General features: G+C 44.5%; 1 protein-coding gene across 1 annotated transcript; it reads left to right on the top strand.

The window, feature by feature from the left end:
• The first annotated feature begins 7,528 nt into the window (after nt 1–7,528).
• Nucleotides 7,529–12,289, top strand: MKRN3 (makorin ring finger protein 3). The gene is given in 2 exon segments (XM_087829216.1): nt 7,529–9,057; nt 9,059–12,289. Coding segments are annotated over 2 exon segments (1,539 nt in total). The 5' UTR covers nt 7,529–7,549; the 3' UTR covers nt 9,090–12,289.
• The last annotated feature ends 4,939 nt before the right edge of the window (nt 12,290–17,228 follow it).

Genomic DNA, 17,228 nt, shown 5'->3' with positions numbered 1-17,228 from the left:
TCAGTTCAGAATACTTTCAAGTGCCTTCTTGGTTTCCTCTTTGACTCAGAGTAACACAGAAATGTTGATTTATTTCAATTTTTGTGGTTTATTTCAATTTTGTAAACCGCCTTTCAGCTTTAGTCACCTGTTGTCAGAGAACATGTTCTCTGCGATATCTGACTTTTACAAATGATTCACATGTTGTTCATGGCCAAGGGTAGGGTCACATTTTCTAAATATTCCCTGTGCTCGATAAATAAGTAGAGTTTAAGGCTGCAGTGTTTCCTGTATTTGTAGTAAATCAATTTTGGTAACAATAATTTTCACTTGCTAAATATTTTTATTCATATTTTGGCTCCTAATTTTTTGTTTCTTTTATCAGTTGAAGTGGATATGTCCAAATATCCCACAATTATTTAGGATTCTTCTATTTTCCTTATATTGTTACTCATTAGACTATACATACTTACATATTCTTGGAGAACTAAAGGTTATAATAATGAACTAGACTTTTATTGCACTTTTTGCCTTTAAACTTAGTTTTTATAAGTTGCTTTTGCCTTAAAGTCTATTTATTAAAGGCCCTTCTGTATGCCATTTTTTTTGGCTATCATTTGGATGCTATACTTTATACTAGCCTTTTACATTTAAATGTGTCTGTTATGAACAGTTTATAGTTTTAAAATTTAATGTGACAATCTTTTTGGTTTTAAACATGGAGCACTTAGTCAATTTATATTTGATTACTAATATTTTTCTTTTAAATCTACTGTGTTGTCCATCTATTTTCCTTTCCTTTTTGACATTTTTTGGATTGCTCACTGTTTAATCTTCATTGTTTGAATATTATATACTGTTCATTTTTATCTTTACTGGTTATGCAAGAAATCACCAAAATTTTCAAAATATAAAGTTAATCAAACTAGTGTTTAATTTCTTCTGAGGTAATACAAAGAAATTGGAACAATTAAATCCATCACACCCTCTTTCTTATGTGTTCTTTTCTGTTTTTTTATTTAAAGTTCTAGCTCTTCCTTTAACCCCATCAGATATTTTTATTGCTGTTCTTTAAAATCACTGTTCATTTACATTTACCCACATCTTCCTTCATTCCTTTATAATATTTTTTGCTGAGTATATTATTTTTGTAGGTTTTTTTCATTCATTTCAAGATATAACTTAATATTTCCTGCTACTATTTTTTAAAAAAACTTATCTTCTTTGATTTCAGAGAGAGGAAGGGGGGGAGAGAGAGAGAGAAACATCAATGATGAGAGAGTCATTTATTGGCCGCCTCCTGCACGCCCCCTGACTGGGGATCGAGCTCACAACCCTGGCATGTGCCCTGACTGGGAATCGAACCTGATCTCCTGGATCATAGGCCTATGCTCAACCACTGAGTCATGCCAGCTGGGCTCCTGCTACTATTTGATTGTCTGTTTTTTGTTGTTGTTTTTTAAACTAATATAAGGCTAAGGTACATCGTTAAGAGAAGGAGAATCAGAATCAGAATTAAAGCGATTGTCACCCTCCACACTCAGGTGACTGTGAGTTTCTGTTCAATAGGAAGAATAGAAGTGATAAGAAATAAAGGAGAAAACCCACAAGTGTAAGTAAGACCTCTCTGGGGGGTTGGCCAAGTTTAGATCACGTGGACGGTCTAGGAAAGCTTCATCTGCGTTTTTCGTCTAAGTGATCTTGCACTAATAATGCCCTGAAGGGGTTGGCAGAAGCAGTGCAGATCCTCCCTGGGCAAAGCAACCGAATCCTAGGCCTTGGCGAATTCCCAGACATCATTTGCAAAGTCAATGAGAAACACACAGAGGTAACTAAACAGACTAAGGTACGAGGTACTGGTGAGTGATAACCTACCGACACCAGCTCCCAAATAACTCAGTACTGAAATATTACTCTCAGAGAATAAAACTATATTTAAAGAACTGGGCAAGCTTGAGGAAGTACGAAAGGAGCAGGAACCTAAATAAAGTGACATAGAAGGTTCGAAAAGGAAGCATGTGTTTTCTACATGTGAGAACAGAATCACTCAAACGAAAAGCAGATTGGATGCATTTGGCTGGAGACTGGACACCACACGACTGCAAATTAGGTAATTAGGACACAGACCATGGAAAATTATCCAGAATGCTCCGTAAGGAATGGAAAGGATGAAAAGAAAAAAAAGAAAAAAAAAAAACCAGAAAAAAAAACACAACAAACAGAAAAAAGCATTTTAAGAGACACGAAGGATGGACTGCAAAGTTCTAATTGATCTTTAGTTCCCAGGCTACTTAAAGAAGGCGGTCTTTCCTTTACAATGTTAATAATTTTAGCGACTTGGCTAAAAGGGGCTCCGTTTATATATTTCCTACCTTCAGTCTCTCCTCAACCGTTAAAATAAAAGGGGTTCAGGCATCTAAGGTGCAGCGGCACCTCCCCAAGGGGCATCACCCGCGGGAGCCACAGCCCGGCCACCTGGCGGAGCCAGAGCCCGGCCACCTGGCGGAGGAAGCCAGACGCCGGAAGCGCCCCCGGGGCATTGTGGGAAATGTAGTCCGCGCCGCTCCGCCCCAGGCTCCTCCGCTCGGGTCTCCCCGTCGGAGCCCTAGGGAGTCGGCGGGCCCTGCGCGGAAGGTGACTTGGGCCGAGAGGAGCTCCGAGCGGGCCTGGGTCGTGGGAGTTGGGGGACCTGTGGGCGCGGAGGAGGAAGAAGGGGTTGGCGGGGTGGGGGCGCCGAGACCCGGAGAGCTGCGCCCCGAGTGCGCGCGGGCGCGGGGCGGCGCGGAATGCGCATGCGCCCCTGCCGCCGCCGCTGCCGCCGCGATGGGCGCTGCCACCTGCCCGGGACCCGGCGGGAGCCCTTAGAACGCGCCGCTTGGCATCCTTCGCATCCTTGAAAGTCTAACGGGAAGACGAGCTAAATGGCCGAGCTCAACGTAACTTTATAAAAAACTTCACTCCCAGGGCCTGGCCGGGTAGCTCAGTTAGGGCGTCGCCCCAGCACGCCAAGGTTGTGGGTTCGATCCCTGGTCAGGGCACATACGAGAATCAGCCAGTGCTGCATGAATACGTGGAACAGCAAATCAATGCCCCCCCCTCTGTTTTTCTCTCTACATCTCCCCCTCCCTCCCTTCCTCTCTCTTTCTAAAATCAATTAAAAAAGGAACTTTACTTCCAGCAGAAGACAAATGTCCCTGTCCTATGACCTGATGCTCGAGTCTTCAGCTCCTGGGGGGCCAGGTGTGCCCGACTGGTGTGTGTGTCCTTAGCTTCCAGTTAGAACATGAAAAATTTCTGGGAATGTGATGTACAGCGTGGTGGTTATAGTTAACAGTTTTGTGTATTTCAAAGATGCTAAGAGAGTCAATCTTAAAAGTTCTCCACACACACACAAATTAGAACTCTGCGAAGTGGTAAATGTGTTAACTAACATTGGGGTGATCATTTTGCTACATATAAAATGTATAAAATTATCACAATGTACACCTTAAACTCACAGGATGTTATATGTTAATTATCCCTCTTTTTAAAATATTCTCTATCTTGGGTTTTTTTGTTCACTGATGTTATATATAAGTGACATTTTTGATCTGTGATCTATGTTCAATTCAATTTTTTTCCCTTTTAACAGAATTTATTGGGGTGACACTGGTTAACAAAACTATACAGGATTCAGGTGCACAATTCTACATGTCATCTGTACACTGTATTGTGTGTCCATCACCCCAAATCAAGTCCTTATTGAGTGTCATGGGAGCACTGGCTCAAGAGTCACACTCACCAATGGCACCTTGATCAATCTGCACTTGGGGTCCTGGGTGAAAGGGTAGAGGGGTCAAGGGTGAATCCCATATGAGTTGCAGGCACCTGAACAGTTAGAGAAAAACTTATTCGTGACACTTGTTATGGACAGAAGGACTCTTGTACACTCCAGTACTAAAGAGGGTACTGTAACGGGGTTTTGTGTAGGAGACTGAGACTGGAATCAGTGTGGTGACTGCCAGAGGGAAGGGGGGTGAGGGAAGGTAGAAGAGGGTGTAGGGGGGATAAACGATGATGGAAGGAGATTTGACTTGGGGTGGTGAAGACACAATACAGTATACAGATGGTGTATTGTAAAATTGTACACCTGAGACCTATAGAATTTCATTTACCAATGTCACCCCAGTAAGTTCAATTAAAATAATAAATAAATAAAGACATATGAGCCATGTAGGGCTCAGCGCAGCAGGCCTGAGCTTTTGGAATAAAAAACTGTGGGGCCTTTGGTTCTTTTCTGTCGATCCCCACAGTCCACTTCAGAACTAGTCTCCCACCTCTCAGGCTTTTGTTATGCTGTTTGGACTGTGTCTCAGCCCTGCATTGCTGCAAATCTCCTCCCACATTGTCACTCTGCTCCCTGGTGACCCGGCTGCTTAGCACAGCCTGCTCAAGTGTGCCTTCCATTCCTTCTACATGGGCACACAAATGCTGCCCAGCCAGGAAATCTTGGGCAGCCCTGCACACTGGGGTATGTATACCAGTTTGTCTCAGTCCAGTCTCAGCCCCCGAGCCCCTCAGTGCTTTTGAATTAACTGAGCCAAATAACCAAAGAGATGACAGGATGTGTGTTCAAAGTGAAAACAGCATCGGTGCCCAGAAAAAAAGAAAAAAATGGGACAGGAAAATGGACTATGAAAGAGAAAATTCATTGAGAACAGTGATTTGATTGGGATGGGAAATATTTGCTTCTTTCCCCTCAAGATGCACTGCCTGGTATTTCCAGTTAGTCAATCTCATGATATTTATAATCAGAAGATACAATTTAGTTTCTGATGGTGCATATGAAATATTGTCACTATAAAACTAGATGATACAGTTCACTATGAGATGGTAGGACATGAACATCACTGGGAGGCACCCAAGTGGGGGGTTTGAAAGCAAACAGTGCCCTGTGCCAGCAGCCTAGGCTTGGCCAAGTTAGGAAACCTTCTCTGTTCCCTCCTGTATAAGGAAATAAGATGGTCAAATACTATCTGGCACTTCACTGTCTAGTACACCACCTACCAGCCACGTGTGGCTATTTAAATTAATTCTGAAATTTAAAAAATACAAATCCAGTTCCAAAGTGATTCTAGCTACATTTTAAGTGCTCAAGAGCCACACGTTAGCACCCATTGTACTGGAAAACACATATATACAATCATCATAGAAGTTCCACTGCATGGTGCTGGTTTATAAAAAATGGATCAAATATAATTTAAATGGTGCTTGGAACATATTACTATTAAAACAAATAACAGGTTTATATTCAGGATTCTTATGTTCATGTATCTGTGAAAAGCCTGTATAAGCCTGGTATCTGTGCTCCAAGTCTTTTTCCTGCAAAGCTCTTAGGGGATGTTCAAGGAGTATCTATTAACAAAAACATTCAGGAGAGAATTCGAGTCAGACTTTGGAAGAACTGGCATCTCCCATACAAAACTCAGTAACTATTTAATGGAGGAAAGTTCCTAGATTTATGGCGGGAAAGCACTTCATGAGCAAAAAAGGATTTCAAGTTTCACAACTTTAATTAGCTCAATTCCAAAGATGGTTAACTTTTAATGTTGTAAATGCTATGAATTATAAATGCTTTCATACCATTGATTATATATATGTAACATTACAACATATGGAAATACAACTGATCTTTTACATTGAACTATCTGATGTCTTTACTAAATGTGCTTATTAAATCTAATAGTTTTATCAGAAAGTTATTCTCAATTTTTTGCTGTCTTCTATTAATAACTCCTTTCCAGTTCTAACATCTTTTCTTTGCTTGCCTTGTTTTACTGGCAAGAACTTGAAATAATCAATATAGACTTTTTTGCCTTTCTATTTTTTCAGACAGAAAGCTTTAAAGGCTTTCATTTAAAGAATTGTTTTTAATTACAGAGTCATTTATCCAACAGATCAATATGTTTGTTTCTTATTACTGATCCTGTCATTTTTACTAATAAACATATTTCTAGAAATATGACCATTTCATATAAATTTTCTAATAGCCTAATCTTGTTCCTGATATTATTTCACGATTTTTAATGTGTTATTAATGTAGTGATACTATTTTTAAAATTTCTGATCTTGGCTACTTGTGCCTTTTTGGGGTCTTTTTCCTAATAAATTTCAAAGAAATTTACCAGTTTTAATAATAATAATAATTTCAAAGGATTCTGTTTGACTCAGTCCCCTTACTTCACATTTGTTTTTTAATTTAACTTTATTACTTGCTTCCATCTGATTTACATGCTATCTTCAGACTTTATCCCATTTAAAAATATAAATTTAGGATATAAAATACCCTCTAAGAAACTTGCTTTAGCAAATAACATCCAGGAATATATAAAGTGATGCTATATCATAACAGATTTATGCTTGGAGTTAAAGCTTTAAAGACCTATCAGTGCAAATAATCACATTGAGAGAATCAAGAGGAAATATGCAGTAATGTCTCAAAAATATTCAGAAAACGACAGGATAAAATTCAGGATATATTCCTAAGTGCCCTTAGCAGAGGAGGAATATTAGAAGGTTTTGCTAAACTAATGCATCTGCAAAACGACACAGAGCTCCAGGTGGAGATTACCAGGCACTGCTCTGAGCTGATGGCAGAGGATACGTTGGAAAGGTTGTCCTACCTCAGCGCAGCACAGACCTCGGAGACAGAAACAGGGAGACAAAGGGCCCCCGCGACTTAAGCCAGCAAGAGCAAAAAGAAAAAGAAAAAAAAAAAAAAAAAAGAGTCTGGGGCATCCAGGGGACAGGGGCTTATGAATCCAGCATCCGGACTGAAAGGAGCCCGCGTTTCCGCGCAGCGCGGGGAGAGGACAGGCAGAAAAACCCCGGTGACCCCGAGACCCCCGAAAGGCGCAGGAAAGGGCTGCGGCGGCCGCCGCCTCGGCCGCGCGGGTCCAGAGAACAAAGACCACAGCGGATCCCATCAACACAACCACACGATCGAAGCGTCCATCCGCGCCAAAAAATAAAAATAATAATTTTTAAAAAGCCCCACGTAGGCATAAGATGAACAGAAAACTCATCAAATTCACGCGTGAGATGTTTCAGACGCCGCGAGGCGGACTTTGCACCGTGGGAGGGGGGACACGGGGGTCGTGGCGTTTACGATTTTTAAAACAAAAGCGTGTCTGGGCGTGAACGAGCCATCGGGGGCGATGCGCCCGCGGGGACGGCCGGAGCGCTCAGAAGGGAACCTCGGAGGGCGGCGGCGGGGCCGGGAGGGCGGCGCGCGCCCGCCTGCTCGAAACAATGTAGCCACGCGGCCCGAATTCCCACGCCCGGCCGACTTCCGACCGCGCGGACTCGGGAGAGAACCGCCGGTGTCCCCACAGGAAGTGTCCGCCATGGCCTGACCGGAGGAGGAAGTCGGAACGCACCGCGGCCGGAAGTCGGGAGCGGGGCGGAAGGAAAAAAGGTGCGCACCTCCCTGTCAAGGAGCGCCGTGACGGCTCCCGGCCTCCGGGCTTCAAGCCCGCGAGGGAGCGGCACCGGGCAGGTCCTGGCACCGTTTCTGGGGGTAAAAGGTGCAATGGAAGAGCCTGCAGCTCCCTCTGAGCCCCGCGAAGACGCCGGGGCCGCAACAGGTGCCCAGGCGGCAGGTGAGGCCGCGGCCGGGCCCAGCTACCGCACGCGCCCGGTCTTCCGGCGCTCGGCGGCCGGAGGCCCGCCCCCCTTGGGCACGTCACGCCTGCGGCCCGCCTACGCCGCCGGGGGCGGGGCCAGGGCCAGGGCCGGGCCCGGCCCCAGCTGGCTGCAGAGCCAGCGGCGCGCCGGCGCCTGGACGAAGCAAGTCGTCTGCAGGTATTATCGCCATGGGATGTGCAAGGAGGGGGAGAACTGTCGCTACTCTCACGACCTCCCGGGCCGGGAGGAGGCCGGGGAGGGCAGCGGGCCGCCGCCGCCGCCTCAGGCCCTCGCGGAGCCCGGCGCCGGCGCGGCTGCGCACTACGAGCCGGAGCCGCCGCCGCCGCCGGAAGTGGCGCGGGCCGTTTCCGCCGCGCCCTCGGGGTCCCCGCCTGTGATTGGCTGGGCGGCCGACTGGGGCTTCTTTGAAGCCGAGACAGACCCCGGCAGCCTCGGAGCTGTGGGGGGAGCAGGTGCCGAAGGCTGGGCCGGTGCCGTTGAGTTTGTGCCGGGGCAGCCCTACTGGGGCCGCGGGGCCTGGGCCGCCCCCGAGGCTCCCCCGCAGGGCTTCGTGACCGAGAGGGCGCCCCCTGCCCCTGCCGCGGGCGCGGGGGGCCGGCTGTGCCGCGACGCCGCCATGGGGCAGTGCTTCCGCGGGGCGAGCTGCGCGTATGTCCACGGAGAGGTCTGCGACCTGTGTGGGCGGCAGGTCTTGCACCCGGGGGATGCTGCCCAGAGGGCAGAGCACAGACGCGCCTGCGTGGAGACCCACGAGCAGGACATGCGGTTCTCGTTCGCCGTGCAGCGCAGCCTGGAGAAAGTGTGCGGCATCTGCATGGAGGTGGTGTCTGAGAAAGCCAACCTCAGCGACCGCCGCTTCGGCATCCTGTCCAACTGCAACCACGCCTACTGCCTTAAGTGCATCCGCACGTGGAGGTCGGCCCGAGAGTTTAGGAGCAGGGTGGTCAAATCCTGCCCGCAGTGCAGGGTCTCCTCCCGCCTGGTCATCCCCAGCGAGCTCTGGGTGGAGGAGGCGGAGGAGAAGGAGAAGCTTGTGGAGCAGTACAAGGAGGCGATGAAAACCAAGACCTGCAGGTATTTTGCGCTAGTCAGGGACTGCTGCCCGTTTGGAGAGGACTGTTTTTACAAGCATGCAGACCCCGAGGGCCAGGGAGAGGAGGAGCCTGAGAGGCAGGGTGCTGGGGCATCCAGCAGACAACCTTTGGAGCCTGAGCAGGTGGGAGAGGGCAGCATGCTTTTTCAAAGCCGTAACAAAGAGCTTGTCACGCTTTGGCTGGCCAGTCTGTTGTGGTGTCAGTGTTTTCTTTCACCGGGAGGCAGTGAGCTCCGTCTGTCGGAGGACCGGTGGGACATGCTTCATGGGGGGGGGGGGGGCTGGGGAAGTGTTTCCACTCGGATCTGTGGCATGTGGTGTAGTGTGCTGACGCGCTGTGCTGACGCTCTGCCATCCGCTGTTGCCTGTTTCCCGTTGATAGAGCATCTACCATGTACAGCAGGTGTCGAAGCCATTTGGATGGATCATTCATGTGTTTTCTTGCCCATCCCCATTTCTCTCCCCCTAGGAGTGTGGTGCTTCACAAAAGTAACCAAACCAAAAAAAAAAGTCCTTAACGTTGTTGTTCGGTGAAATGCATATGACTGTCAGTTTATGGTTTATCTTGTCATCTCTGTTTTCAACAGGATTGACTCAGGTCTAGTCTAGTGTTTACAGGACTTCCACACTCATTTTGAAGCCCCTCGAGAGTAAATGGGACAGGGTGAAGGGAGAAGTCTTAACTGAACAAGGAACTTTTTGCTGCTACAGCCTTAAGAAATGGACCCTCGGGGGGCCTTGTGCAGCTGCTCGTCTCTGCTGTTTACATGTCTGTTTCTTCCCTAATTCAAGTGCACTTTTTAACTGTGGTTACCTTGTGGTTTTGTGTGGTACTTGACCAGAACCAGGTGTATATGTTTACATGTTTCCATCCTGCTTAACTTGATGTGAAATTACTTATATTTGGAAGTATATATGGAAGACATATATAAATATATGTGCGTAGAAGTGAGTTTAAAAGTTATTTATTTGAAGACATATATATATATAAAGGATATATACCATAATATAGTATAATGTTTATGTACTAAATGTAGAACTGGAAGCTAAAGGTCCAAGGCTAGCAGAATTCGCTGTTGTGTGCGTGTGAGGTGGGTGAATAATTCTTGTGTTCCTTTCACAGGCTTCCGTGATTAGCATCTATTGAAAAAGGCTATTCAAGTGGATCTGGCCCAATATGGCTCAGATCTTAAAGGACTTATTAAGTAGGATGTTGGTTATTTCCCTGATGGCATTAATAGCTCGCTCTGCTGTTATAAATAAATAAATGCGTGTTACAAACATCTCATTTTTCCTTATAACGGCACAATTCTGGACACAGTTCTTTGTATTCAGTATTTTGTGTTATCTCTAGACATTCTACACAAGGAGCTTGCGACAAAAGTTTTCCACATGTAGCCAAAAAGATTATGAAAGAGAGAACAGAATAATAAAAATTTTGAAACCATTAGAATACAAAAATGGAAAGACAAAAATTGAAATGTAGAAAGGAACAAAAACTAAATACAATAGTAACGCAGAAAGTTTGTAACACAGGTACACCATAACTAGATTAAATGAAAATGTTTTAAAAACTAAAAGTTAAAGTTTTTCAGCCTTGATTATAATTAAAAAGAAACGACATGCTGTTTAAAATATACACCTAAAATATAAGGATACAGAACCATTAAAAGTGCTAGGATGAAACAATCCACCAGAGATGCTGTGGCTTCTTATAAACAAAGTGCATATTCAGGATAAATACATTGCCGGAGATAAGTGAGGATGGCATGTAAACATTTAGTTACAATTTACCAGGAAGATAAAACTATCCCAACTTTGTAGTCATTTAATAATATAGCATCAGATATGCAAATAAATAATTGATAAGAATAGAAAATATGAAATCTGATTGAACAGTTTTAATACATCTTTTCAGTAACTGAACAAGGAAAGAGTGTGAGTTCAGGAGCTCAGTTTTAACAGTTTAATGGACCTGTAGGAAATGCCCCACATTGAGAATCCCCTTCTCTGGGTTAAGATAGCTGAAAATAAGCTGGGCCCAGGAGATTCGACGATGTATTTGCAGAGTTTATACAACGTACTTCACACTCTGCAAAGCATAAATTTTGTTCCCAGAACCGCCTTACTATGATTTCCCCCATCATCCTGATGAGGTAAACAGGTAGAGAGGTTAAATTACTTGCTGATATCACTATGGCCTATAGGTATAAATTAGTGGGACAGCGAATGGGACTCAGTATATGTCCAGATCACAGACACTGTGATCCCCCACATAATAGGGCCATGGATAGGTGGGGCACCTGAATATAGCTACAGGAAATGCACCTGCAATCTTTAAGTATGGATAGTTCAGCCAGGTGGGACAGAGGTGGGCATAAATAAGCTCATACACAGTGTGGGCGCCTTGGGCCTTTATCTGTGGGCTGCCAGACTCAGTATTCCTTGGCCCCCTTCCCAGAGTGTGCGTCAACTGCCCATATTTTCACACTGCCTCTCCCTCTTATATGATTCCCAATTCTATGGGTAAGTAAGTATTCAGCCTGCTTTCACTGTGGTCCTTCCCATAGTCCTTCCCTCTTGATTCCATCTTATTTAAAGAATTCCCCCATCAGGAGGCGCTGGATGCCTGGCTGTTAGTGGCATGCAGGATGAGTTATTCTACACAAAATCCAAATATGTGCCACCCCCAAGGTCTCCCCAGTGATGCAGGCTCAGAAGGCTTAGATGACCAAACCCAAGAACAGAAGCAGATGGTGCTCTCTCAAAGACTGGGCTGACCCCAAAGTCTCAGTGAGCTTTGAGTGGTGTCTAAGCTGTCAGAAGGATTTTTAAACTGAACTGAAAGCTCTGAGAACTTTGTTCTCAGGTCACGCTTTTATTCCAGTAGTATCTTGTACCAGACAGTGATCATGAAGTGCAGGAGGTGCCGTGGGACAGGGGTTAATAGAAGATAAAATGTTCAGGCCACAGAAAAAGAGTCATTAGAATCCTGACTCGGTTTCTTACCAGCCATGCACCCCGGAGCAAGTTAGTCCAGGTGTCTGCACCTCAGTTTGTCTGTATGAGAAGTGGGTACAACAGCAGCATGAGCTCTGCAGGGTTGTTGTGAGGATCAAATGTAATTGGGCAAGGAGCTTGAATCACATGGTATTTTTTAAGCGGCAGTTACATGTGTTTGTGGACCTGATCAGAGCTGACACAAAAATTAACAGCCCACTAAGTTTTTCTTTTTGGAATCTTTGTAACTTGAATTAGGGTAACATTATTATTTTATGATTATTTTCATTGAAACGGGGCTCATTACATTTATGGCCATAATTTCAAAGAGACCAAGTAATTTTTTCAGCAAAAGTCATTCAGGTAAAACTAAAAATGCTATTCTGTTCCTGAAAATACAGTACATAACAAAAGCCTACCTGAGTAAAATAAGAAATAAGATGACGTTTAAAAATATAAATTTCCTGCCTCATCAGCTCGTTCAGAAAGAGGTCAGCCCCGGGCAGTGTGGCTCCGTTGGTTGGAGCGTTGTCCTGTATATCAGAAGGTGGCAGGTTTGATTCTTGTCAGGTCACATGCCTAAGTTGCAGATTCGATCCCCAGTGGGGGCAAGTACGGGGGGCAGGTGATCCATGTTTCTCTCCCTTCCTCCCTCTCTGGAGAGGATTAAAAAGAGAGAAAGAAAGAGGTCAAGAACAGAGGACCCCTCAACACACAGAGCTTTGCTCTGAGTGAAGCAGTGTGCAGGCCCTTCCTCCCCAAGGACTCCTGCACTCAGCCTGGTTTGATTGCAACCCCGTGAAATATGCCCTGGTGGAGCAGTCTGACTTGCCTACGCTTTACGTGTCTGAAGTTGACGGATGCACAGACTCACAAAGATGCTAAAACTTTACGTGGTGCTCTTTCCCCCGAAGATGTGGAAACCGCGTTGCTTCACACATCACTGAATCCATTTACTGAGTTTCAGGGACATAAAGGGAAACATTTCTAGTTCAAAATCGGTTCCCCATATGCTCCTCTGTTTTGCGCTTTTTGTAAACCTCTCGAGGAGGGATGTCTCTGCTTCCACAGAAGATGCTAAAGTACAGCCCTCAGCGTGGTGTAGATGGGAAAGGATGCTTGGAAAATGGCCCAGCACTAGTGCAAAAAAGTGAATTGATACATGTTGGAAGTTTGGCCGTGGAAATTTAGAGCATATCCCATTTTCCAGTGTTGAGTGGACACTAACAGAAAATAATTGTACTGGATCACAATGAAACTGTCGATGAAATAGAGAAATCAGTACTACAGGCAACATTCTCTGATTCCGATACAAGAAAAGAAGCGACTACCACATGAAAACTTTTAAATATCTCTCAAAAATAATTTGATGGAAGAGTGAATTCAGAATAATTTAGCAGGATAGAATAAGTGATTAAAAATTGTGCCTACCTTAATCTATAGGATAGTGCTGATCTGTGCTCACAGTAAAACTAATTTTAAATACCAATATAATACACATTGTCCAGGGAGGCACATTGCATAATAAGACGCGTATCCAAATCTGTAAATTTTAAGGAAACAGCAAACATGGATGCACACACAACCAGGAAATAATTAAGGAAGATTCAAGTAAAAATTAGTGGATTAGAAAATGGGAATATAATGAGAAAAACCAATAAACAGATAAAGTATTAACTTGATCAAAAATTGAAGGAGCGAGTGCACAGTCTGTAAGGAAGAAACATGTTGATGGCTTACGGGCGGCCTCTCTGAAAGTTCGCGCACAGCAGGATGCAGCGGTGCCTGGCGCTCGGCTCCTCTTTAGACAGCTGCCTGGAAGTTGATTCGAGGCCCCGACATACGTTGTCTGAAGCTGGACAGCAGGGATGGGCCTGGAGAGGATGATGCTAAATGAAAGAAGCCAGCCGAAGAAAGACAAGTACCATATGATTCCACTCGTGTGTGGACTCTAAGGAACAACATGAACTGGCAAAGGGGACACAGACTCTTGGGCACAGAGAACAGACTGACAACTGTCAGAGGGGAGGCTTTGGGGGCTGGGCGAGAAAGGTGAGGGGGTTAAGTCAAGGGGAAAAAAAAGAAAGACTCGGGGACACTGACAACAGTGTGGTGATTGCTAGGGGGAAGGGGGGCAGGGGGAGGTAGAAGACGGTAAAGGGGGGCAAATCGTGGCAGAGGGGGACTTGACTTGGGGGGCGAGCACACAATACAGTATACAGATAATATACTATAGAGTTGTACACCTGAAACCTAATATAACTATTAACCAATGTCACCACAATGAGTTAAAAAGAAATGAACTAAAACTCCAACATACGATCAGAAATGCGAGCAGTGGATTGTTAGCTGGCCCACGGCTGTTAACTTCAGTTACTCTCGTCTCTGTCTCTCACACTCGGACCTGTGTAATGTAGGACATCTCAGAATTCTTCTCTTTTCACCTCTCCCTGTTTCCCCCATCTCCCACTCCCTGCCCCTGGGATCCACCAACCTGTTGTCTGTTCCTGTGAGTTTGGTTTTTTAGATTCCACGTATATAAATGAGGCCATACAGTATTTGTCTCTAACTTATTTCACTTCATATAATGCCTCAAGGATCATCCATGGTTTTACAAATGGCAGGATTTCCCTGCATTTTCCATGGCTTAATGATATTTCGTTGTGGGACATAATTTATACCAAAGTATAACCGACACACACACATACACATGTGATCAACTTCATGAAAAATGTTGCAAAAATGTAAAAATAAATATTAGAAAGGATCAGAGTAAAAATATTTCCGCATATTTATCCTTTTGAATAATCAGTGAAAGGAAAATAGTCATATCTTCTTGAGTCAGGCACAACAAGTAGATCCCGTCTCTTTGCTGACAGCTAAAGTTAGTTCGATAATTAATGCATTTTACACAAAACCAAAAATGAGACATAAACATTTCAAAGAGGGATGTAAATTCATCTCTCTTGGGCAGATGATAAAATATTGCATGATGAAAATCTAAAACTTTCTGGAAAACTTCCCCAAAATAAAAATCAATAAGATGCTAAGAAAATTATATATAAAACAACAATCACGTAGAAAATGTAATGAAGACCTGCTTTTCATGGAAACAATTTATAGTGCATAGGAATAAAACATCTGAAAAAAAGCTACCAAAAACCTTAAAGACATTTTTATTTTACTGAAGTTGATATGTAGTATTATATTTGTCTCACGTGTATAAAGTCATAATCCAACATTTGTAGACGAAGCACATGGTCAGCACAGTAAATCCAGTTACCCTCTCACGATACAAGGTCAGTGTAACATCATCAACTGCAGTCCCCACGTTGTATGTTACATCCCACGACTGGCGTGCTTTGAAATTGGAAGCTTGAACCTCTTGATCCCCTCACTCGTTTGCCCATCTCCCAACCATCTTTCCCCGTGGCAACCACCAGTCTCTCCTCTGTATCTGTGAGTCTGATTTTGTTTTATTTGTTCACTTGTTTTTAGATTCCACATATAAGTGAAATTTTACAATATTTGCCTTTCTCCGCCTGGCTTATTTCACTCAGGAAAATACGCTCAAGTTTCATGCATGTTGTCACGGTGACAAGATTTTATTCTTTTTATGACTGAGTAGTATTCCACTCTCTGTATACCGCACCTCTATCCATTCACCCGTCAGTGGGCATTTCGCTGTCCCACTGTGGCTATTGTAAATAATGCAGTGAACGCAGAGGTACTTCCACAGTTGACCCTTGAACAATGTGGGGGAGAGGGGCACCAACACCCCGTGCTGGGGACTGGTCCCAGGACCTCATTCGGGTACCAAAATCCATAGATGCTCAAGTTCCGTGTAGAAAATGGGGTAGAACAACGCATCTGCACATCTGCGGATTCCCAACAGCAACTGAAAATACTCTTTTCGATCTGTAGTTGGTCGAATTCATGAGTGTGAAACCCGGGGATATGGAGACTCTACTGTATATTTTTTTAAATCCACATGTAAGTAGATTCACAGAGTGAAAATCCATTTTATTCAAGGGTCAGTTGTGTATTTTGTTGTTGTTGTTATTTTAGGTTTCTATTTATTGATTTGAAAGAGAGAGGAGAGGGAGAGAGAGAGAAACATCGATTTGTTCCACTTACTGATGCATCATTGGTTGATTCTTGTAGGTGCCCTGACCAGGGGTCAAACCCACAACTTTGGCTTATCGGGATGATGCTTTCGCTGACTGAGCTACCCGGCCAGGGTGATATTTTTGAATTAGTGTTTTAATTTTTTTCCTTCAGGTAGATGTCCAGAAGTGGAACTGCTGGATCATACGATAGTTTTAATTTTTCCGAGGAACCCCCATGCTGTTTTCCACAGTGGCCTCGCCAATTTACATTCCCACCGACAGTGCACAGGGGTTTCCTTTTCTCTGTGTCCTCGCCAACACTTCCTATTTCTTGTCATTTTGATAATAGCCGTTCGGACAGGTGTGAGGAGGTACCTCATTGTGGTTGTGATTTGTGTCTCTGATGACTAGCGACGCTGAGCATCTTTTCATGTCTGTTGGCCACCTGTGTGCCCTCTTTGGAGGAAAGTTGATTCAGACCCTCGGCCCATTTTAAAAATTGGATTGTCTGGGGGGTGTTTTCTGGTGTTGAGTTTGTGAGTTCTTTTAAATTTTGGAAGTGAACCCCTCATCAGATGTGTCATTGGCAGATATCCTCTTATTTTCAGCAGGTCATCTTTTCATTGTATTGATGGTTTCCTTTGCTGTTTTTTAGTTTGATGAAGTCCCCTTTGTTTATTTTTTCTTTTCTTTCCCTTGCCTGGGGAGATGTGTCAGAAATAAATATTGCTAAGAGCAGTGTGAGAGCGTTTACATGTATTTGTCCAGCTTTCCCAACACCATTTATTGAATAGACTGTCTTGACCCCATTGTGTGTTCTTGCCTCTTTTGTCATAAACAAAACAGAAACAGACTTGTAGATACAGAGGACAAACTGGTGGTTGCCAGAGGGCAGGGGAGTTGGGGGGGGGGGGGTGAAAAAGGCGACAGGATTGAGAAGTACTGATTGGCAGTTATAGAATAGTCACGGGGACGTAAAGTACAGCAGACGGAGTGTAGTCCATAACGTTGTAATAACTGTATAGTGCCAGGTTGGTACCAGAATCATCAGGGGATCCCTTGGTAAATTATATAGTTGTCCGACCACTCTGCTGTACTTCTGAAACTAATATAAAATAATATTGACTGTCAACTGTAATTGGACAAAAAATAAAGGCCATCAGACCTTGAATTTTACTGGACTGGGCCATGAGAGCTGTTTGGCTCTGAACATGTTCTACTCTTTATGACTCCCCGGGTGATTCAGGGCCTCCTTGGTTTTAAGAGGGGTGCCATCACCGGTTTCAACAGGCCATGTAGCCTCTGCTCTAAGCTGTGGGGATGGGGCGGCCCTGAACCTTGGGAGCATGACCCTAACCTGC

This window comes from Miniopterus natalensis, chromosome 22 (assembly GCF_054644295.1).
Source record: "Miniopterus natalensis isolate mMinNat1 chromosome 22, mMinNat1.hap1, whole genome shotgun sequence".
Lineage (NCBI taxonomy): Eukaryota > Metazoa > Chordata > Mammalia > Chiroptera > Miniopteridae > Miniopterus > Miniopterus natalensis.
Note: the sequence above shows the minus strand (reverse complement) of the source record. Positions and strands in the feature narration are given on the sequence as shown.